Genomic DNA, 23,341 nt, shown 5'->3' on the forward strand with positions numbered 1-23,341 from the left:
AATTAGCTGGGCATGGTGGCGTGTGCCTGTAGTTCCAGCTGCTTGGGAGACAGGAGAATCACTTGAACCCGGGAGGCGGAGGTTGCAGTGAGCTGAGATCACACCACTGCACTCCAGCCTGGGTAACAGAGCAAGACTCCATCTCAAAAAATAAAATAAATAAATAAATAAATAAACAAACAAATAAATACTGGTTTTTACCTGTAAAATTCTTACAATAAATATAGCTTGATATTCATAAGATTTATGTTTCTTTAAATATGAATTAATATATTTAAACCTGTTTTTTCTTTCTTTTCCTAGGATTTCAAGCACACAAAATCCTTTATAATTTAAAGACTCCACTTTTGAGATACACCAAAGCCACCACTGTTACACAAGTTATTAAACTATTATAAAACTCTGCTTTGTCTGACATTTGCAAAGAGGTACACGAGGAAATGGAATTGGTATTTCATTTTAGTTTTCATGACTACTAACTCACCTGAACTTGTTATTTTAAACAAATAGTTCTGTCCACACCTAAAATACAATCTGGCTTCTTGTGTCTGGACTAAGTTAAAAGAATCAAAATACTTTGTAATGTTCTGGGCTTTGGGAAATGTTAACCACGTCCTAACTTCTAGAGAACGTTACTAAAATGTAACATACTGATTGTGAAGTCAATCCACAGGTCATGAAAATATAAATCAGACTCTGCACGAGAGTCTGATTTAGGAGGTCCAACAAATACTCTGACAGATGCAAAAGGAACCTCTGGTCTCATTTCTGCCAGAATCTTCTTTTCTCCCCTAATATCATCCTTATTCCGATGCTTGTTCATCACTAACACATCCACAGAAAGGAGGAAGCGGGATGGGTCTTATGCCCAAGGATTTGCACTCTGTGTTTACTTCAATTCCTGGGAACTAAAAGCAACATCAAAAGAAATGCTTAATGGCTGGAGCTCACAGGTGTGCATCACAGGATTCGCCTGGTGTGTGTCACTGATTTCTTAATTAAACATAATTCTGATGGTCAAACACAAACCCAAGTGGCTTATTTCACCCCTACTGCTGCTTGCCACTGCTTCCTTCTTGTAAGATTTCTTTGAAGAGGATCAGTGACCTTGGCATCAGAACTCACCACTGGAGCCAACACAAGTTTGCAGATACCTTTCCCTGCAGGAGTGGTGACTTCACATCTTTCTGTCTCTAAAAATTGTGCAGTGACATTCCAGGCCAAGTCCCTTGGTCAGGGGTTGACAATTCTGCTTTTGGACAAGGAGGGATGTGGAGGGAAGAAGTAATAGTCTACCAGGAAAATGAGATGAAAAAGCTCAGTATGACTCCCTGCATCTGGTACCCCTCTTGATACATAGTGGGCACATGAGCAATGGCTCAAATGAAAAGTGGATCTAATGTGAGTTTCTCAACTGATGAACCACAAAAGCCTCCAGCTACTATTACAATGTGAAAATTCCAATGATCCATTTACCAGAGCAATTAGACTATGTTAAAAATGCATATCATTTGTAACTTCTTTTAATTACTGAATTGATATTAAAAACAAAATATGGCTAGGGCATGTCCTGTTCTTCTGGGCAAATCTGGATGAAAAGGTCACTTGCTACCTTTGACAACTATGAACATGGTTAATCTTCTTTCTTTCTTTTTTTTTTTTTGAGACGGAGTCTCACTCTGTCGCCCAGGCTGGAGTACAGTGGCACAATCTTGGCTCACTGCAACCTCCGCCTCCCCTCCGCCTCCCAGATTCAAGCAATTCTCCTGCCTCAGCCTCCCAAGTAGCCGAGATTACAGGCATGTACCACCACGCCTGGCTAATTTTTGTATTTTAGTAGAGAAGGGTTTCACCGTGTTGGCCAGGCTGGTCTCAAACTTCTGACCTCAAATGATCCACCCCCCTCAGCCTCCCAAAGTGCTGGGATTATAGGCGTGAGCCACCGCACCAGGCAGGTTAATCTTCTTTGAAAAGAGTCTGCTCTTTCTACCCAATTGGCGAAGCAAATCCCCAGGATTCACCAAACAAATGGATTAAGCACCCACTGAGTGCCTAGCATGTGCCTGGACACCAGGCCACCGGGAAGATGCTCCCCCTTTGACTTGTCTATGACATTCTATGTTTCTCACCAGATCCCTTCCTGGAGGTCGGGCTCCTGTAACATAGCTCTGCGCCCAAAATCAAATTTTCACTACATGAGTCAGGGATCGGCAAACATTTTCCGTAAAGAGCCAGAAAGTAGATATTTTAAGTCATAAGGTCCCTGTTAACAAAGGCAGCCATAGACAAAATAAGCAAGAAGTCATGTCTGTGTTCCAATAAGACTTTATTTACAAAAACAGCAGGCACAGACAAGATTTGGCCCACAGGCATAGATTCCCAACTCATGGTGGTGAAGGACAGAAAAAAAACACCTGTCTACAAGCTTTTTTAAGAAATCAGGCTAAATGTTACCTATGTTTTGGTTGGAAGATTTCTTTGGTTTGAGGAATGCTTTCCTCCTGCACTGGCATGCCAAGAGGATAGATGACTCTGAAAGACACCTCTTCACACATACCTGTCATCACACAAGATCAACTTCTTCAGTTTAAATGACACAAATCCATATTGTGGAGGGAAAATATGTAGTGCCTTAGCTTCACTAATAGTTGTAAAACTTCTTTTTAAGACATCAAAGGCTAGAGGATTCATTTTATGCAGTGCGAACATCTAATAACACTCTCTGTGTCAAATATATATTGTACATTACCTTAAACTATTGTAATAGCTGGGTAAAAATCTTTGTATAAAAGAATGTTTTCCCCCACACAAAGGGCAGAGTATTGAGCACTAATTTCCTATTAAAAGTATATATATGTATCTGTGGGTCACTGTGTCCAGACTTGTATTTCCATTTGTGTTTACTTGAGGAACTTGAACACTAACAATTGGTAAAATCCCATTGTAATTCTTACAGCATTTTGACTTATTTTCCTGCAGTGAATTGTGTTGTGTAAAGATTAGGGCTTTAAAATCTTATTAGCAAGCTTTGTTTTGTTTTAATTATTGTTGCTGTTGTTAGATTTAATTTATTTTTAGTTGGAGGTTTGACCTAACTAAATCTGGACCAATTGATTGCTTTTCAATACAACTTTGCAAAGAACTTCCTTCATCCACAGGTGGCTTTGTTTGATTAAAGTCTACATTAATAAAAATAGCTGAACTTGTTAAACTTTTTAGCCCCATGTAACAGTGCAGGGAAAGAGTCTTCCACCTATTGTTATTCATAAAACCCAGGAAACTACATCCTCTTACCTTCTGTAGCTACAAGGCTAGCTGCTGGTTAGCTGCTTAAGATTAGAATCTCATCATCTCTGTTTGGATGGCTGCCAACTTCTCAAATGCTGAGAAAAATGCTCTGAAAATAAAAAGCAAAAACTATTTATTGAACACTTTATATATGTCAGAGGTGGGGATGGATGGGGGTGAGGATGTATAAAATCTCATTCATCTCAACGATACTATAAAGTGGGTAATGTCACCATTTTGCAGATGACGAAACGAGAGTTACTGACTTGCCAAGTTCACGGAGCTGAGGAGTGAGGAATCAGGGTCTGTGGGGACCCAGATCAGTCTGATCCAGGAGGTTTCACACACCATGTTTTTCTCTACCCCCAGCATGACTTCCTTTTACATTCTTTGTTGTTATTGTTGAGATGGGGTTTTGCTCTGTCACCCAGGCTGGAGTGCAGTGCCGTGATCATGGCTTACTGCAGCTTCGACTTCCCAGGCTCAAGTGATTCCCCCAGCTCAGCCTCCCAAATAGGAGACACCACAGGTGTGTGCCATGCCCAGGTAATTATTTATTATATTTTATTTTTGTAGAAGGGGGGTCTTGCCATGTCGCCAGGCTGGTCTCAAACTCCTTGACTCAAGCGCTCCTCCCTCTTCAGCCTCCGAAACTGCTGGCATTACTATAGGCCTAAGCCAGGTCCTTTTATTTATCTATTTATTTTTAAATTTTATTTATTTATTTATTTTTTGAGACGGAGTCTCGCTCTGTCTCGGGCTGGAGTGCAGTGGCGCGATCTCAGCTCATTGCAACCTCAAGGGTTCAAGCAATTCTCCTGCCTCAGCCTCCCGAGTAGCTGGGACTATAGGCACGCTCCACCACACTTAGCTAATTTTTGTGGTTTTAGTAGAGATGGGGTTTCACCATGTTGGCTAGGATGGTCTTGATCTCTTGACCTCGTGATCTGCCCACCTTGGACTCCCAAAGTGCTGGGATTACAGGCGTGAGCCACTGTGCCCAGCCGAGCCCAGTCCTTTTAAATTCTTGTGTTCTTCTCTCTCACACTTTCCTTTCACCCTCAGTTATCTCTGGCCCCTCCATGGCCTTCCTAGTCTCACTGCCAGACAAAATACCTTTTTGTTGTGCCTTCCCCCCAACCCGGTCTAAATATCACAGTGGGCCATTTCATTCTCTTCCACTCTCCTCTCATTCCCTGAAGATGCCCAAATCTCTAATATTATTTTGAAAAATATTGAGGCTAACCAGGATGAATGCATTTAAATCCTATCAGCACCACTGCCCCCTCCTATCTCTAAATCTCTCCATCTTTAGCCTCCCATTTATTCATTGACTACATCATTCATTGTCTTATTTGATTCTTCAGTCACTACTTTCATCCTTTTATCTCAGGCTTTCACTACTATCTCAACTTTTGTCTCCGGGAACTTCCACCCTCAAGTACCCTCTCAGTCACAATGTCAATCTCTCCAGTTCCAAAGGTTCCTTTTCCCTCTAATCTCTTCTTCCCCCCACCCCATCCATCAATTTGCCCCATTTCTCTCGAACCATGTCAACTCCCTTCTCCCTTCCCCTGGCTAAACCCTTTCACTCTTCCTTTACCTAGTCTATCACAAAATCTCAACTCCTCAGCCTGAAATTCAAGGTTTCCCACCCATCACAGACATATCCCATCATATTGCCACAGCCTACGTATTCAGCTATATGTTCTACTAACTTCTTCGGTTGCCTTATGTACCCATTAAACTGAGCTATGGTCATTTTATCTTAACCCATTTTTCCCCCTCCTCTATACATTTACTTATAATACCCTATCCACCTGGAATGTTAATTCTCCCAACCACAAGACTTGTATATTCTATCTACTCATTAAGAGACAGGTCAAATTCCACCCCCTCTAGGACAGCCTTCTCTCATTTCCCCTGCTGGAAATTCTTTCTTCTCTGAAGTTCCGTAACCCTTGATTCACTTACTGGTTTCTACCCCATAATAGGAATGAACATGTTTGACACCCCTACCAATCTGGAAGCATTTTGAGAAAAGAACCATGTTTTACACAACTTTATAAGACCCAAAGAATTTAACAGCATCTAACATGTGGTTGGCATTTAATAAGTGATAAATGAATTTTTAAAAATCAAAGGAACACTTGTCAAAGAGCAAATTTAGTATTTAATTATAAAATTTCCCCATAAATTTAGTTCAAATATTAATAAATGATTGTATTCTGAAATATGTAATTATAATAGTTATCTAATATGTGAAGTTACAAAGTTGTTCCATGAATGAAGGCTGGATGGAAACTATTTTTCTCATACCAGTCTTTTAGCAATTAGACATGAATTTCCACACAGTTCTTAAGAAGCTCTTCAAATATTTTTCCAACTTCCAAATTTTAAAATTTAATTTTTCATCTTTTGTTTTCTCTTTTTGGAACACTTTTAGTGTTAACAATTGGTTAAGAAATTCAAGGTAATCTAAAAGCTTTCATTTGTGATACTTTCAATATTTGTTTACTTTTCAATATACGCCAAGTTTTTACTTGACCAGGTTTGAAAAAATGTACTAATTAGGACAAACTAGAGTGTAAAATGTCTTTTTACTTTCTACCAAGAAAATGCTCTCAAAACAAATGAAGTGTGTGTCAACAAAGGACCTGTTTACCTTCTTTGAGATTGAAAGCAGGCTGTTTCAAAGCTCCATTTCATGATCCTTTATTTTCAACTTCAAGTGTACTATTTATAAAGTTTCTTAAAGATGGTATAAAAATAGAGATTTACTAAGAGCTATAGTTGGAGTCCTAAGTTGCTTACGGTTTTTTTTTTTTTTTTTTTTTTTAGATACAGTCTCGCTCTGTCACCCAGGCTGGAGTGCAATGGCGCAAACTTGGTTCACTGCAGCCTCCTGGGTTCACGCAAGTCTCATGCCTCAGCCTCCTGAGTAGCTAGGATTACCGGCACCGGTCAACATGCCTGGCTAATTTTTGTATTTTTAGTAGAGACAGTGTTTCACTATGTTGGCCAGGCTGATCTTGAACTCCTGACCTCAGTGATCTGCCTACCTCGGCCTCCCAAAGTGCTGGGATTACAGGCGTGAGCCACTGCGCCCAGTCAACTTCTTAATTTTTCATTCTCAAACTTTCTTTCCAAATATTTACTATGGAATTTAACTACTGCTGAATTGAAGTTACTGTAGGTTAAGAAACATTTTCTTTCTAAATTTTAGGATAACATATACCAAAGAGAATGAATAAAAGTTTTACAAAGATGCTATATTCATGTAACAGGATGTTAATTGGGACTTTCTCTGTTGCCCAAACACTAGAAACAAGTATCTCACTTCCTAGGGAAAATGAAGGCTGGACGCAGTGGCTCACATCTGTAATCCCAGCACTTTGGGAGGCTGAGGTGGGAGGATCATTTGAATCTAGAAGTTTGAGAACAGCATGGGCGACACAGTGAGACTGTCTCAAAAAACTGAAAAACTAGCTGGGTGTGGTGACATGCACCTGTAGTCCCAGCTACTCGGGAGGCTGAGACAGGAGGATCACTTGAGCCCAGAAGGCTGAGGCTGCAGTGAGCTGTGATCACACCACTGCAACTCTAGCCTGGGCAAAAGAGTGACACCTTGTTTCAAGAAAAGAAAATAAAAAAAAAAAAGAAAAGAAAAAATACATTGGGTATAAATACCCTTTCACTGTTGATGAAGAGACAGCCACCCTGAAATAATTACTCCAGTCCACCACTACTCTTTACCCTTCACCTCATCACACAGTCCATATAAGCTGAAGTGTGTATGGATGGATTTGGGATGGGAAGAAATGAGGGGATGGAAAGAGACAGAGAATGAGTTTGCCAAAATCATAAGGAGTACTATTCCCCCAAGTCACCCCCAAAGGAAGTAAAGAGAATGTTTAAGAGATCACTTGGAAAAACTGAAGGCACCTGCCAAGGAAATAGGAGCTATTTGAGCCGGTGGAAAGGGAGCTGGAAAAAAATATCAAGAAGAGGGGGAGGGCCCGGCATGGTAGTGTGTGCCTGTAGCCTGTAGCTACTCTGGAGGCTGAACTGGGGGGATTGCTTAAGCCCAGGAGTTCAAGGCTGCAGTGAGCTATGATCAAGCCACTGCCTGGGAAACAGAACAAAAGCCCATCTCTTAAAAAAAAGGAGAGCGAAAAAAATTAGCCAGGCATGGTGGCGGGTGCCTGTAGTCCCAGCTACTCGGGAGGCTGAGGCAGGAGAATGGCGTGAACCCAGGAGGCGGAGCTTGCAGTGAGCCAAGATGGTGGTGCTGCACTCCAGCCTGGGCAACAGAGCAAGACTCCGTCTCAAAGAAAAAAAAAAAAAAGAGAGAGAGTGAAGTAGGGGAGGGTGGTGAAATATACCTGTTTTCCCAAGATTTCTTAGGTCAAGGACATGAGTGTCCCTTGGGTCCAGTAGGCATCATCGGAAGTAGCTGGTGTTTAGCCTTCTTGCCAGTGTCTCACCAGAGCAAACATCAGAAACAGTGTGTACTTACCATTCCAGTGGGAGCTAAGGGGAGTTTGGAAGGGAGTTGGCGTGAACCTGCCATTTAAGGGAATGGAATCTGTACGACTGGGAAGACCTCCTCAGCCACAGGGCCCCGCAAGAACTCATACATGCACCTTACTAGACAGCTAGCATTTGGAAGGCTGCTACTACACCAGGAGCAGCAACAATCAGAGAAACAGTGAAAAACAAACAAAAAAGCCCACACTAAATGTTAAATAAGTAAAAATTGCCTGGCCTTCTTGGGTTACTATTACAGGTAGTGCTATGTAAGTAACAGACACATGTCCCGTTCTAGTTCCCCTTACCTCTCCTCAACTCAAATTTCCTCTTCATATAAGGACACCAGTCAGATAGGATTAAGATGTACCCTAAAGGTCTCATTTTAACTTAAAGTCCCTATCTCCAAAGCCACATTACGAGGTACTGGAGGTTGGGCTTCAATTCCATCAAAGTATGAATTTTGGGGAAACACAATTCTTCATAACACCAGGCAAGGGGTAAAATAGCCATTTTAAGTAACCACAAGGCTGAGATCATTTGTCATAATCACATAAGGTGGTTCTGAATGGTTAAGTGCAGGACAAGGAGTGACCTGGCAGGCTGAAGTGCTGCACAAAGGCCAGCGTTTGCAGGGTTGGAGCAGCCTAGCCAAAAAGAGGAAGGGGCTCTGAGGAAGACGAAGCCTTGGTTAAGATCTGTGACTCACAGCACCACGAGAGGTTCAGTTGGAAAACAGGGAGTGCTTGCCTGACCAAAATTTAAATGTAAATGCACAGCCCTGTAATATAGGACACAAGAATAGGATGCTTCTTACAGTCAAACAGAACCCTGTTTCAATAATGAACAAAGAGACTGGGACATTCAAGCAATTCCACAGTTGTGAGACAAGTAAAAAATGTGTTATGAGATAAATATATGTTAGCTGATAAAAGGTAAAATTCAACTAAACTTTGAATGAAGAAGGAGGTAAAGAGACAGGGAGAGGAAGCATATGCAGAAAAGGTCAGTTTGTTCTCTACTGACTAGCAGTTCCAGCTGACACAAGACGGCTTTGCAGCCACAGGTGGGTGGAGGAGAGCTGTTTCAGGGGAGGTTAGAGGAAGACCCTGGGACAACTAGACTTCCTCAATTACCTGTAGATAGTGCCATAATTAGACACCCGATTCTCTGTTCCAAAGCCTGCAATTATTTAAATAAAAGTAGTTCAACTGTTCTGTCACTGCTTAGCCACATTTGAAGAAAAGTGGGCTGTTTCTTCCTACTGTACTGCCCTCCCCAATTCTGCCTCTATACATCGTATTAATCATATCTATGTCATTAGGAAATATTTATAGATCTTTCAAAAAGGTATTCCCTAGCAGGTTTTGCCTTCAGCTACAGTATGCCGTAATAAAAATCTATTCCCTTTGGCCCAGGCGCAGTGGCTTAAGCCTGTAATACCAACACTTTGGGAGGCTGAGGCGGGCGGATCATCTGAGGTCAGGAGTTTGAGACTGGCCTGGCCAACATGGTGAAACCTTGTCTCTACTAAAAATACAAAAATTAGCCAGGCCTGGTGGCGCACACCTGTAATCCCAGCTACCCGGGAGGCTGAGGCAGGAGAATTGCTTGAACCTGGGCAACAGAGCAAGACTCCATCTCCAAAAAAAAGAAAAGAACACTGTTGGCTTCACACTTTTACACTTTTAAAGAAAATCTTAAAAATCTATTAAAGACCTATATTTATTAACACATATCAGAGATACTGTCAAATACTAAAAAGACATGGCTGTTTTTCCTTTAAAATTTACTTTTTTGTAAGCCTGATTTTGACCATTAAAGTATTTTTTTAAATAACTTCCTTGAGAGCCAGTTATAGTCACTAAAATTTTGACTATGTCTGATATGCCACTTATCTAGAATGTATCTGCTGGAACTCTTCTTATTAGGACAAAACAACACCATAAAGTTTACTCTTTTAAATTAAGTTCCTTTATAGAACCCCCTTCATCCCTACCTTTCCCTCATCAATCTGAACAGAACTGTAACAGACTCTGTGATCTGCAAGCAAAGATGAGGGACCTGGGTTACTGGTAGAAAATTATTTAACATTTGAGGAGATCAAAGTTAAACACAATAGATGTTCCAGGACATATAAAAAATTACACTCAGATTTCTGAGAAAGCTATGACAAAGAATTTATAAACCATTTCTTCATGTTCTAAAGGAAGGGTAACATCCCTCCACAACAAGCAGGGTTATGTGCAAGTTGTGTCCAATTTATCCAAGGTCTCCATCTGCTTTATTATAACCAAATGAAAGGATCTAAAAACAACTCTAACAAACAGAACTCAATTCATCAAGAACACACTCAACATCACCAAATAATTTATTTGGACTCAGAATTAAAAGAACATTTGACAGTTATGAAATGCATGTTTATTCTGAAACTTCTAACTAGTTGTACAACTAACCCGTGACAAATTACCAGATTAATTTTACTTTGTTTCTTCAGGCCTGGGGTTTTTCGATGACTTCAAATTTAGGATCTAAGAAGAGGGGGAAAAAAGGGTCAAGCTTAGCCAAATTGCAATAAAATGGATTATGTAGAATGCTCAAGATTTAACTCAACAATCTTCTGATTTTTTTAGTAAATACTGTTTGTAAACATTTACATAGAAATATAGCTAAACATTTATGCAACATTTTCTATGAGCCATGCATTATTTAATTGACTTTGCATATATTATGTCATTTAACTACATATGCGGAAGATACTGTAATTCTCCCCAAATGTCAGATGAGGAAACATGTACCAGTTAATTACTCAAGATTACACAGCTGAAAGTGACTGTCGGGATTCAAGGTCGGGCAGTTCGATTTCAGATCCCCACCATTTAATCACTATGTTATGTGATCACCTATACTGCTCCTATTCTAACAGCAAACACTTGGCCGGCAGCTTCTCAGGCACAGTCATGGTCCTAATAAATTCACATGCCAACACTGTCATTCAATTCTCTAAACATCCAGGTAAGTGTAAATATTCTTCACTTATCTCCCACAAGAATGATTCTGTGATTTACAAGACGTACCTTCAAATTTGAAGGCGGGAAATGTATTCATGTCTGCATTACCAAACATTTGCTTGAGCTTAAAAAGCTCCTTCTCCAGCTCTTGCTGATACTCTGGACCAGCATCAACAGGTCCTCCAGATGTCCTGTTAAGTAAATGAGCAAACAAAAATTAATTTTGTGTACTAGCTTACAAAAACAAAATTACTTTTCACCACCACATTTCAATAGATCTTTTTTTTTTTTTCTTTTTTGAGACGGAGTCTTGCTCGGTCGCCAGGCTGGAGTGCAGTGGCATGATCTTGGCTCTCTGCAACCTCCGACTCCCTGGTTCAAGTGATTCTCCTGTCTCAGCCTCCCAAGTAACTGGGATTACAGGCACACGCCACCACGCCCAGCTAATTTTTGTATTTTTAGTAGAGAGGGGGTTTCACCATGTTGACCAGGATGGTCTTGATCTCCTGACCTCATGATCTGCCCACCTCGGCCTCCCAAAGTGCTGGGATTACAGGCGTGAGCCACCACACCCGGCCAATAGACCTTTTTAAAGCATTCATGTAGTCAAAGAAAAGACTTCAGAAAGAAAATAAGTATTTCCACTTCAATTTCAATTCAAACTATTTTATTATGATGAGGTTTCACATAAATGAGGTATCCTCAAATCAATCTCTAACATTCAAGGTTTCTCAGAATCACGGACACTCACTAAGTCAAAATTTCTCAGGGTCTAAGTGGCAATAAGGTGTACCGTTAAGTCTACAGGCTCTGGAGTCAAAGACTGGTCCTGTTTGAGTGTAAGTTCAACTATTCAGCAACTGCGTAAACCTGAGTAAGGCACAGAGCACTCTAAATTTTAGTTTCCACAACTAAATATGAAGGTTCTACCAAACAAGGGTGTAAATGTACATGTACCTCTAAGCACAGTGCCTGGCACACAGTGAGTACTCAATTATTATCTACTATTATCATCTGCTTTAAGTCAGCCATCACTAAATGGCTTTTAAAGACCTTAGACTTTTAAGTTTCTACAATAGGGGTCCTATTAAAGAAGCAAATTATTTCCTACCCTCAGAGATTTTGCAATTTGGAAGAAAAAAATTACATGTTTACAAACATTTATGCTGTAAAGGAGTGATGTGATGAGCTTCAAAGACATGATTTAACAAAAAGCTATTCAAGTTGAGGAAGAGATCACTTTTGCTAAGCTAATCAGGGAAAATTTCATTTTAAAAAGGTGGCATTTGAGAAACATCAGGCATCTGAGGCCAGGGTTTATTTTGAGACCTTCTAAGATGGAAAAAGCAAAGACATAGAGGTGGTAAGGGATTGGCTATATGTGGGGAATGCTAAGGAGTCTAGATGGAAAAACCAGCAGACCCCAGATCATGGGAGGCCTGGAATGTTAAGCCTGGGAGTTTGTATTTTATTTGCCAAGCAATAAAATGACAAAATTAGACTTGTGCATTTTGGGGAAATAAATATAGCATTATGGACCAGCAGCAGGGCCAATTGGGTCTAATTAATTCTTTGAAGAAACTCTTCTGTTTTTATCATAAATACTACTGCCTACCTAGCAATGAACAATATTCTAAATGTAAAAAAATGTACACGTGAAAATTCCTTCAAGGGTAATAACATTTTTACACATGCCTATGATCAAAGTATAGAGTCTTATTTAAGTTAAAGAACGTGCACAAAAAAAACATAGGTGGCTCCAATTTAAGAACTTGTTAACAATGTTTCTTGTTAGAGACCCAATTTTCTTTTAGATTAGCACTGTCCAATAGACCTTTTTGTGATGTTAGAAATGCTCTCTGTCTGTGCTGTCCAATGTGGTAGCCACTAGCCATATCTGGCTATTGAGCACTAGAAATACAGCTAACATGAATGAGAAAATGAGAAACTGAATTTATATATACACTTAATTGTAATTAGAATTTGAATAGTCTCATGGATAATGGCAACCAAAATGGACACTGCGGTTCTAAATAGATCCTTCAACTAGATACTCTAATACTGGTTACTGATGGATGATGGCTATTTTAACTTTAATATGCACTCTTGTGATAAAAAGAGGCCAGAAATCATCTACCTCCTCAACTGAATGTTAAGTCTTGCTGCTTATCTTGTTTATTACTATTTCCTAGGCTCTCACATGATGCCTAGGACAAAGCAGTCACTCAGAAGATACTTGTTCATCTCACTAGCAAATACTAGGCATGCTAATGTATTGAATCATTTAATTTTTATAATATCCTATGAAATGGGTAAGTACTATCATCATCCTCATTTGACGTATGAGAAAACTGTCCTACAGAAGTTAAACCTGCCCAAGGTCATAGAGCTAATTAGTGGCAGCGCTGGATGCCAGCCCAGGGTCTACCCTCAGAACTCTCCATGTGTTTGTTTGCACAAACAAATGAATGACCCACAAACAAGACTCCTTAGATATAGGGTACACCTAAGAATTCACTTCTTACTAGATAGGCTTTTAAAGACAGTTAAAATGATGCAAACAGCATCAATACTATAATATAACACGACATTTGGACAGAAGACACTCAAAATTCCCTGACACTCAAAATTAACCTGCACATCTGGTTACTTAACAGTATGATTTTTGGCAAATTCTAACTTTCAGCCTTGGTTTTCTCATATATAAAATTGGGGTAACATCTATAGGGTTATTGTCAGAGTTTCATTACCATGTCTACAAAGCACAGAGTAACTTACTACATTTTAATCCCTTCACTATTTCTCCTCCTCAGTTTTGGCAATGGTAACACCTTTGTTAGTTACCTCGCCTCAAAAGTCAGTTTTCTTTTATTGTTCCTTCTTCTTCCTCTCCAGCAGCTCACCAAAACCAGTCATCAGTGTTTCAATGTCTTGACTCTGTCACTTTTACATTACCACTGCTATAAAGTCAAGGTTCTCATCAACTAATGCTTAGGTTACATTTTGCTAACAGGTCTGCCTTTGCTCTCTTCTCATTTCAATCCTTCCAATACCCTGGTTAAAATTATCCTCCTAATTCAGAGTAATCTTCTTCCATCCCCACAGTCATGTTCAAAAAGCTGTAATTTCTCACAAATGCCTACCACATATCTTACTTGCTCAGTCTACAATCAAGGCCTTCCATAATCCCTCATTCTAAACCCATACCATCCTTATACTCTTCATATACCCTATACTCCAGGGAAACAGAATTATACCATTCACCAAATATATTTTGTGCTTTCTAGCACAAACTAAGGCATTTTCATGCCTTAGTTCACACCATTCTTTCCTCCTAAAAGATACTCTCCTCTTACCCTCATTTATCTGTCCAACCTTCATACACTGATCTTTAAAACCTAGAGTAAACCCCTGGGTGTACAGGTCTACTGAAGGCCTCCTGTGGGTTTGAGAACTGTTTCATGCTATAAGGAAAATCATGTGAGTAAATGCTTCACGTTTTTTTCTTTAAACTGGGAAGATGATCCACAGTTGTCCATGAGATTCTCAAGAGGGATGAATACCCAAACACTGCCTTCCAAGAAGCCTCTAAAATGCCTCTAGCTGGAAAGGAGTATTCTTTCCTATGAACTCCCCAAGCATCCAACGTTTCCCTATCTTAGCACCTAACTCATTTTACCTTACATTGTATTTGTTTGCTTACAAGCTTTCTACTCCTATCAGACTTTAAGAATATTGTAAAAATGCCCTGTGGCCCATCACGGTTAATAGCCAAGTGCTTTACACACAGTAGACAACTACATGAAAGAAAATGGAACTATGAGTTGATGCACCTCACTCTTCCTAAGATTTGGGCTTTGGACTTGATGACGGCTAAGGTGGTCATTCCTTTCCAAAACTATGGTTCTACAATTGTTTTTCTTGGACTTATGTTACATCATTTCAGAGTCTTTTGTCCTTTAATGTACATTCTCAGAAATCTATAACTATGGAAATAGCCTTTTTAAAAAAAGAGCTGTGTTTATACATTTCCCCCAAATTATGATGTCACAGAAAGGCCACTAAATTGAGGCTAAAATATACTTTGATAATACATTTTTCCCCAATTAGTTTTATGAGCTTCGGCTAATCAATGTCTAAGGGAGTTACTTTTTTCAAACTTAGCTGCTAAATGATTTCCAAGACCCTATGTATTTCTATAAATTGATGTGGTTTATAATACATGACATGACAGTAAGGATATATTTTAAACAGCAATAAATTTAGTAGGATTTTCCCTTGTAACTCATATAAAGAAGATACAGTTTATCACTTAAAAAAATCAAGATCCTTATCTTCTTTTTTGAGGGCACCTAATGAACCTCTATGTCAGAGATGAGCTCAGTGAAGGTCTAATACTTTCAAATATCAAGTCATTTTTTATTATCACCTTGGAACTTACATACTTTGAATATTTATATTTACACTGTAGTTATTTATTCACTTACTGTCGCTTAGATTTGTATTCTCTAATCTTGTCCACAAAGAGTTTCTGTATAGGATCAAGTTCCTTATTAAATGCCACTGCTGTAACACCAATGTTCCTCCGTAAATAGACTGAGACGGCTGACCGAATGACAGAGAACTTGAAGAGCCTCTGAAGAATCATGCTGATTCTGTTACAGAAAACAAGCATCAGAAATGTTAATATACTTATTATAAATCACCTCTAAATATATCATGAGAATCGAATTCTACTAATTGCTACAGAATTACATCATATCAGATCTCAGTCTATACCTGACCACAGTTCCCTTCTCCTCCTTATTCCCCATTGCAAGTTTTTTAGGTCTTAACCAAAAGGCCCTGGGATAATGGAACAGTTAGAAACTCACGCCTGAAGCTTCATCAGGGTTAGAGCACAAAATACGAGGTGAGGTATTTCTTCTCCCTTGAACTTAGTCATGGATCAGAGAAAACAGTAGAGGTAGACTGTTGCAACACTGTCCACTCCTAACAGGAAAAGCACACTGGCCCCCAAACTAATGTACAAGGTTTCCCATGCCTCAGCCAGGCATGATAACCTGAAAATGTGTACTTCACAGGCCCACAGAAGGAGAAACTGCTCTGCCTGTTACAACAGGATTCCAGCCATTTAAGAATACTGTAACAAACAACTAAATCAAAGTCCAGAAGAACCAGCAAAGAAAAACAGCAGCCAGTCCAAATGAGCTGTGCATGACAGTGGGGAGGATCCGGCAGTCCAACTTTATCAGTGAAATAAATTGGTGAAGGAGATGGAAGTCTGAATTTTAAAAACAAGGACTTATGGCCGGGTACAGTGGCTCACGCCTGTAATCCCAGCACTTTGGGAGGCCGAGGCTGGCAGATCACCTGAGGTTGGGAGTTTGAGACCAGCCTGACCAACAAAGAGAAACCCTGTCTCTACTAAAAATACAAAAATTAGCTGGGCGTGGTGGCGCATGCCTGTAATCCCAGCTACTCAGGAGGCTGAGGCAGGAGAATTGCTTGAACCCAGGAGGCAGAGGATGCAGTGAGCCGAGATCGTGCCATTGCACTCCAGCCTGGGCAACAAGAGCAAGACTCCGTCTCACAAAAAAAAAAAAAAAAAAAAAAAAGGACTTAAAGACTTTCAAATCCCTAGACTTCCTTAAGCTAAAATATATTACTTTCTAACTAAAACATTTCAGTAGAAGACAATCCCTGTTGAGATTTACTTTAGTGATTTAAAGATCAAATGCAAAAAATAATCCAAATTACAACAGATAGGTACAAACAGGAATTCTAGAAGAAAAGGAATAAAGAGGGCCAGGCACGGTGGCTCATGTATGTAATCCCAGCACTTCAGGAGGCCCGAGGCAGGTGGATCACTTGAGGTCAAAGGTTCCAGACCAGCCTGCCCAAAATGGCGAAATCCCGTCTCCACTAAAGATACAAAAATAAGTCAGGCGTGCTAGCGCGTGCCTGTAATCCCAGTTATTTGGGAGGCTGAGGCAGGAGAATCACTTGAACTCAGGAGGTGGAGGTTGCAGTGAGCCCAGATCACACCACTGCACTCCAACCTGGATGACAGGGCAAGATTCTGTCTCAAAAAGAAAAAAAAAAGGATTAAAAGAGACCGTAAATAATTAGTAGAAGAATACATTTTTCTCAGATTAAGGACGAGTCTATAAACTGACAGGGCTTGCCAAACCCTATACTGGAATGGTGACAAAAGGCTCATAATGCGCCACAGCCTGGTAAAATTTCTGAATCTTTTTTTTTTCAGACAGGGTCTCACTCTGTCGCCCAGGATGAACACAGTTCACTACAGCCTTAGCCTCCTGGACTCATGCAATCCTCCCACCTTAGCCTCCCAAGGAGATGGGAGCACAGTTGTGTGCCATCACAGCAGGCTAATTTTTACTTTTATTTTTTTGTAGAGACGAGGTCTTGCCATGTTGCCCTGGCTGGTGAAATTTCTGAATCTTCAAGTGAAAACCTGATATGCTAACATGTTTCCCATGCCCTCCCCAAATTTCCTAATAACAATACTGTCATCATCACATTGACACTGGACTTCTACTAAGTTATAATAGGACTAGTGGAAGTATACAAACTATGTTATTGGTCTAAAGTAATACAGAAATTAGATATAAATATTTAGAGGCCAGGCGAGGTGGATCATACCTGTAATCCCAGCACTTTGGGAGGCCGAGGAGGGAGGAATGTTTGAACTCAGGAGTTCAAGACCAGCCTGGGAAACATGGAGAGAACCTGTCTCTAAAAAATTAGAGCTTGTATTTTAAGTGACTTCATTGTTTTGTTTTTTAAATTTCATTTCTTTTGTAATTCATTTTCACTGTATTCAAAAGTGTCCACAAGAGTGGGTGTGAGAATGGCCCTTTACCACTGAGAGTCTGAGCAGCACTAGCTAGAAAACTGTAGAGTAGCACAATAGTTCTCAAAATAGGGTTGGGGGTAGGGGAAGAGGTGAGTTTTTTTCTCTCCAAAGAGACATCTGGCAATGTCTTTAGACATTTTTGGTTGTTCTCACCAAGCTGAGTGCTACTGGCTTATAATGAGTACAAAGCCAGGAATGCTGCCAAACACTCTATAACGACAATAACAGCCCTCCCACCCCTAAGAATTATCTGGTCAAAATGTCAATAATGCCAAGGTTGACAAACTCTGGAATGACATGTAAAAATTATCAAAAGAAATCTACAATGAGCCAGGTGCAGTGGCTCATGCCTGTAATCCCAGCACTTTGGAAGAACAAGGCAGGAGGATCACTTGAGCCCAGGAATTCAAGACCAGCCTGGGCAACACAGTATGACCCCATCTCTACAGAAAAAAAAAAAAAAAAATAGCCAAGTGCGGTGGTGGGTGCCTGCAGTCCCAGGTACTTGGGAAGCTGAGGCCGGAGGATCACTTGAGCTTGGGAGGTAGAAGCTGCAGTGAGCTGTGATTGCACCACTGCATTCCAGCCTGTGTTACAGAGTGAAACCCTGTCTCAAAAAAAAGAAAGAAAGAAATCCTACAATCAGGCCAGGCGCGATGGCTGACGCCTGTAATCCCAGCGCTTTGTTGTAATCCCAGCACTTTGGGAGGCCAAGGTGGGTGGATCACCTGAAGTAGGGAGTTCAAGATCAGCCTGACCAACATGGAGAAACTCCATCTCTACCAAAAATACAAAATTAGCCAGGAGTGGCATCACATGCCTGTAATCCCAGCTACTCAGGAGGCTGAGGCAGGAGATTCCTTGAACCCAGGAGGCGGAGGTTGCGGTGAGCCGAGATCGCGCCACTGCAATCCTCCAGCCTGGGCAACAAGAGCGAAACTCTGTCCCAAAAAAAAAAAAAAAAAAAAAAAAAGAAATCCTACACTCAATGCAATCAACAAAATATGCTTCACCTGACAAAATGAAAGCAAACTATTTGAAGAAATTAAAGAATTCATAACATATCACTTTTATACCCCATCAGGGAAAAATACTTAAGAAAAGGCTACAAGCAAACAACAAATGACCTCACAAGGTCATGTGCCACTTATTATCATTCCTATGTTTAAACACACAGAAACTGAGGATTAGAAGTATCTGGTTAAAGTGGTCGGGCGCGATGGCTCACGCTTGTAATCCCAGCACTTTGGGAGGCCGAGACGGGCGGATCACGAGGTCAGGAGATCGAGACCATCCTGGCTAACACGGTGAAACCCCGTCTCTACTGAAAAATACAAAAAATTAGCCAGGCGTGGTCGTGGGCACCTGTAGTCCCAGCTACTCCGGACGCTGAGGCAGGAGAAGGGCGTGAACCTGGAAAGTGGAGCTTGCAGTGAGCCGAGATCATGCCACTGCACTTCAGCCTGGGCGACAGAGCGAGACTCCGTCTCAAAAAAAAAGAAGTATCTGGTCAAAGTTACACAGCAAAATCTAACTTAACACATATATGCAAAAAAAAAAAAAAAATTGTGCAATTCAATGCCACCTTCCCTTCTGGCAAACTAAGGACATGCTTAACATTCAGCAATAAGTTCACCCGACATTTGCTTAGCCCTAGATACTGTGCAAAGTACTTCCATATATATCCTTTCCTTGTACCCTTACAGCAATACTCTCAAAGAGTTAAAGGAAAGTGTTCTTATCCCTGCTTTACAGATGATAAAACTGTATCTAAGAAAGGTTAAGCTGCACATATTCACACAGTTAATTTGCTCTAAGTCTGACTGCATTGATGTTATTCCTTCTGCAACACGGGTAAAATCCACTTTCATTGTTTCAATTATCTACCATCTAAGTGCCTATGATTCCCCAATCGCATTTCTAATTTTAGTATTCATCCTGAGCCCCAAATCTATCCACAGTATTCAACAGTTCTCATCTCCCTTGTAAGTCCTACGAACTCATCCAAAAAACGAACACATAATCCCATATCAAAACTTGTTTCTTCTCCTTTAATCCCTTTCATTTTTTTTCACTGATTAGTGAATGCGTATCGTCCACTGAAACGCAGCAGATAGTCATTACACAAGTAGCTGTGAAATACCACCTGACATAAATTCTCTATTCCAGTACCATCGGGTGCCACAAGAGCATATGATAGCGTCTGACATGATCAGAAAGACTGGGGAAGGCAACAGTAAGAAAACACTAGTCTGAGCAGAGGCCTCGTTGTGGGGGGGAGCATGGTTCTCCTATTTATAGTGATGACTGACCGGCCAAAGGTTAGTAGGTTCGCTGCCTCTTCAGTGCATAGTCCTAAGAACAATCCATAAAGTCGTCTAACGAAGTGTTAGCAGCATCGTTTTTAGGTGGGATGCAAACTTTCAAGATTATGACTATTTTTTTTCCCTCTTATGGTGCACGTTCTGCCTAAGTAGCCTAGACGGTCCCGTGCGCCCGGGGCGGGTAGGCCTGGCCGAAAATCTCTCCAGCGCGCCTGACTTTGGGTTGCCCCAGCCAGGCTGCGGGCCCAAGACCCCCCTGGCCTCCCTGCCCCCCGCGCCGCCCCGATTTGCCCTCAGAGAGGGTATTGATCTTATTTCTGGGTCTACGGCAAACTCCAAGGTCTACAAACGTAGAGGTCAGTTGCCACCCCGGGCCAGGCCGTGAAGGTCCCCAGGACAAAGAGCTGCTCTCTCCTCCTAGTAAAGGTGAGAGGCAGCCCAGGCCTCGTGAAGAAACCCAGAACTGGAGTCCCAAGAGACCACGCTGATCTAGCTACCCTCCCAGTCACCTTGCACTCAGTCCGGAGCTGCCAAAGCCTCCGCCGCCACCACCACCGCTCTACTTCCGGCCCTGGCTCCGCCCCCACACGCCTACCCGCCATCGCAATGCATTATGGGCCGCCGTTTCAGTCGGTCGACGCTCACCGGACAGGAAGCGTCTCGGAGACAGTCTGCGACCGGACGGGTCTAGGTGAGACAGAAGCCAAACAGAAGGAGGAAGTGGAGGGTAAGTGCTTCCGGGTCTCCTGGCAAAGCCTCCGCCATCTTTTCTTCGCCTAATTTGACACGTTCTTTTTCCCCTCCTTGAAACCTTGCTCTGTACGCATGCGCCCTTTGTCTGGCCTTTCCCCTAGTTCAAGCTCCCCTCCGAGTCAGCGTCCTGTTCGTTAGGGTTATCGAGGTGTATAATGGTGCAGGGAAAGTGAGACTGTGTGAAACAAAGCGGATTGGGGCGTTGTGCGTCCTTGTGCCTCGTGAGCCTCCGTTGCCTTGGGCGGTCGTTTTGCGCACCCTGCTGGGAGTTGTAGTCCTGGACCCGAAGGTGCCTGGGAGGCGGGAGGGGGGTTGGGGCTTCTCAGCGCCGATTCCGCGGGAAGGGCCCTGGGGCCTCACACTTCTAGTCGCGGGAGCTGCCGGTCTTACCCGGAGAGACGCTGCACGTGGAGCCCGCGCCGCTGCCGTTCTCAGCCGGCTCTGGAGTGCGGGCGGGGGTGACAGGGCCGATTCCGGAGCGGGTGAGTGCGGCCGCCGGGGAGGAGGGGAGCGCGGGCCCGCGCGGGCCGGCCTCGTTCCGGGGCCTTTTCCCCCACAAGGGCCCCCCCGCGGCCGCCTCTGTGTTTTGTTTCCGCTGGTCCCCGGCGCTGTGACTCCCATTTCCGTTCGTGGAGACTTGAAGGAGCCGGGTGGGGAGGGGCGGGAGAGGCTGTGCGGGGAGCGAAAGGGAGGGGCGGGGGGCGAGCGGCCTGGAGCCCGGGGGGACCGGGCACCGCCGGGACCCGCGCCGGACGGGTCGCCTGTCGCCGCTCCCTCCTTTCCGCGTCCCCTCCTCGCCCGTCTGCACTCCTCAGCGGTCTCAGCCTGCTCAGCTGGGATGTGGTCCTGACGCCCCCGAGATTTTAAGAGCAAAATGCAGACCCTGTCTCATCGCGGGACTCAGCGATTCACTCACTTCAAATCCGCTCTCTTTATAGAACAATACACTTAAGACCAGAATCATTTATCAGCGTATATGGTAGCCATCTGGGTTTGTTTTTTTGTTTTTAAGCAAGGAAGTAAACCACGGAGATAACAACGGGTTGTCTACTTTGAAATTTTTGTGTGTGCTGGAAGACACGCTGTATGTGCGTGTTTGGATTTAGGGACCCCAGTTTGATCAGGTTAGCGGACCGAGAGGACAGTGCCTAATATTGCATTGTAAGATGATTAGAAATTTAGAAATAAAATTCATTTCATAAGTAGTTTCCACTAATAGCAGTAGGTCTGACTCGTGAGAAGAGCAAAGATTTAGCAGGATTCACTTGAGCGAATTGTAGAACGAGGCGGTGATAATATTCTTCGGTAGTGTTATCTTGAACTTCAGAAGAAACCGCTCAACTCTTTAGCAACTGCTTGAGGAACTAGCCTGTTTCTCAGGGTTCCATCCAGGCTTTCCAAGCTTCTTTATTTTTAGACATACAGTGACGCTGGGTGGACTTAAGTCAATTTTACCTGAATTGTGTATACAAGAGCATCTGTCCTGAGGCATGTATAGTAATGAAGTAATTAAATCATGAGCTAGACGTTAGGTTGAAGCAAGTCATCAGACTGAGTACTAAATTAAAACTGTTGACTTTAGCCTTCCCTCAACTCTTTATATATAAAACTCCAAACCAACAGAAAAATTGGGGAAAAAATCATGCAGTGAACACCCAGATACCCTTCACCTGAGGGTCCCAACTGTTAATCTTCCACTGTATGTGCTTTCTCTCTTTATATTACATAGATATGCATGCTTTGCTTTTTCTTAACTGCTACCTTTATTTTTGAAAATAAAAATGTCTTTTAATTTCCTCAGACACTGAAAAGCTTTGATAACTTAGGAAAATGTGCAGTTAATCTCGCAGGTACCCCCACACTCCACTTATAATATATTGGGAAAAAAATGTTCTAAGCTCTGTAATAATGCTCTCCAATGAAGGACAATTCTCAAATTTATCTGTAGTTTCAAAAGGGAATGTTACATCTATCTGTATTTTGAAAGACACTAGCCGTTCCCAGAATTTTTCGTTAAAGTCAAGTTTAGTTTGTATCCCGTCTTGTGAAACATTCCGAACCCCAGGTTGGATTTAATCCAGCAGAACCAGAGTGTCAAATATGAAATTGTTGTGTGCAGTTCTGGCGGGGGCAGCCCTTAGACGGAGAAACTGCAAGTAATTTTCTCTCAGTTTTCCTAAGTATTGACATAGAAGCCTGAGGAATTGATTTCAGAAAAAGAGGTAAGACTCACTCAAAAACTGATATGAAAGATTTGGACTATTTCTCAAATCTCTGTTTTGCTTCTCTGGACTAAGCATAGAGAACCAGGACAGAAAGAAAGATTTAAGAGACTGAGTAATATTTTTTTGAAAGATCATTTAAGAAACTGAGTAATTTTTTTTTCTCCAAAAGGGCATAGGTTTTTGTTTTGTTTTGTTTTTTCTCTATTTGGCACTTTCTAGGGATTGGTCTATTAATTTTTTGAAAGATCGTAGGATAAATTTCTTTGTAGCAACTTCCTATTTTAGTGTTTATGTTAGGGGAGCCCCAGGTGTCCCTGCTGTTAAGCC

General features: G+C 41.8%; 3 protein-coding genes across 13 annotated transcripts in view; 2 read left to right on the forward strand and 1 right to left on the reverse strand.

Annotated features, from left to right (window-relative positions):
* Positions 1-2,865, forward strand: part of JAM2 (junctional adhesion molecule 2) — a 78,637-nt gene extending 75,772 nt beyond the window's left edge. For both annotated transcript variants that reach the window (XM_002830575.5, XM_054542866.2), the window contains one exon: positions 304-2,865. In XM_002830575.5, the coding sequence (XP_002830621.2) occupies positions 304-336 (33 nt within the window). In that variant the 3' untranslated portion in view covers positions 337-2,865. The remainder of the gene's footprint in view (positions 1-303) is intronic.
* Positions 2,866-10,171: 7,306 nt separating this feature from the next.
* On the reverse strand, positions 10,172-20,908 carry ATP5PF (ATP synthase peripheral stalk subunit F6). Of its 5 annotated transcripts, none has more exons than XM_054542411.2 (5): positions 20,546-20,632; positions 17,499-17,585; positions 15,317-15,484; positions 10,896-11,020; positions 10,172-10,349 (listed from the first exon to the last, which is right to left on the reverse strand). In XM_054542411.2, exons 3-5 carry the CDS (start codon positions 15,475-15,477, stop codon positions 10,312-10,314), a joined length of 324 nt encoding a protein of 107 aa, XP_054398386.2. In that variant the 5' UTR covers positions 15,478-15,484; positions 17,499-17,585; positions 20,546-20,632; the 3' UTR covers positions 10,172-10,311.
* Positions 20,629-23,341, forward strand: part of GABPA (GA binding protein transcription factor subunit alpha) — a 37,259-nt gene continuing 34,546 nt past the window's right edge. Inside the window, exon 1 of one of the 6 annotated variants that reach the window (XM_024239244.3) lies at positions 20,629-20,763. The gene's annotated coding sequence lies outside the window, so the exon portion shown is untranslated. The other 5 variants (XM_054542864.2, XM_024239247.3, XM_024239243.3 and 2 more) reach the window with 5 other exon arrangements.

The sequence above is a fragment of the Pongo abelii genome, chromosome 22 (assembly GCF_028885655.2).
Source record: "Pongo abelii isolate AG06213 chromosome 22, NHGRI_mPonAbe1-v2.0_pri, whole genome shotgun sequence".
In the NCBI taxonomy this organism is placed as follows: Eukaryota; Metazoa; Chordata; class Mammalia; order Primates; family Hominidae; genus Pongo; species Pongo abelii.

Bases quoted from the DNA above. Each gene is read 5' to 3' on its own strand.
- ATP5PF (XM_054542409.2), bottom strand. From the start codon at position 15,477: ATGATTCTTCAGAGGCTCTTCAAGTTCTCTGTCATTCGGTCAGCCGTC. The intron at 11,021-15,316 runs GTAAGTGAATAA...TTTACTTAACAG, and splicing joins GAATACAAATCTAAGCGACA to GACATCTGGAGGACCTGTTG. The intron at 10,350-10,895 runs GTACGTCTTGTA...CCCTCTTCTTAG, and splicing joins TCCCGCCTTCAAATTTGAAG to ATCCTAAATTTGAAGTCATC.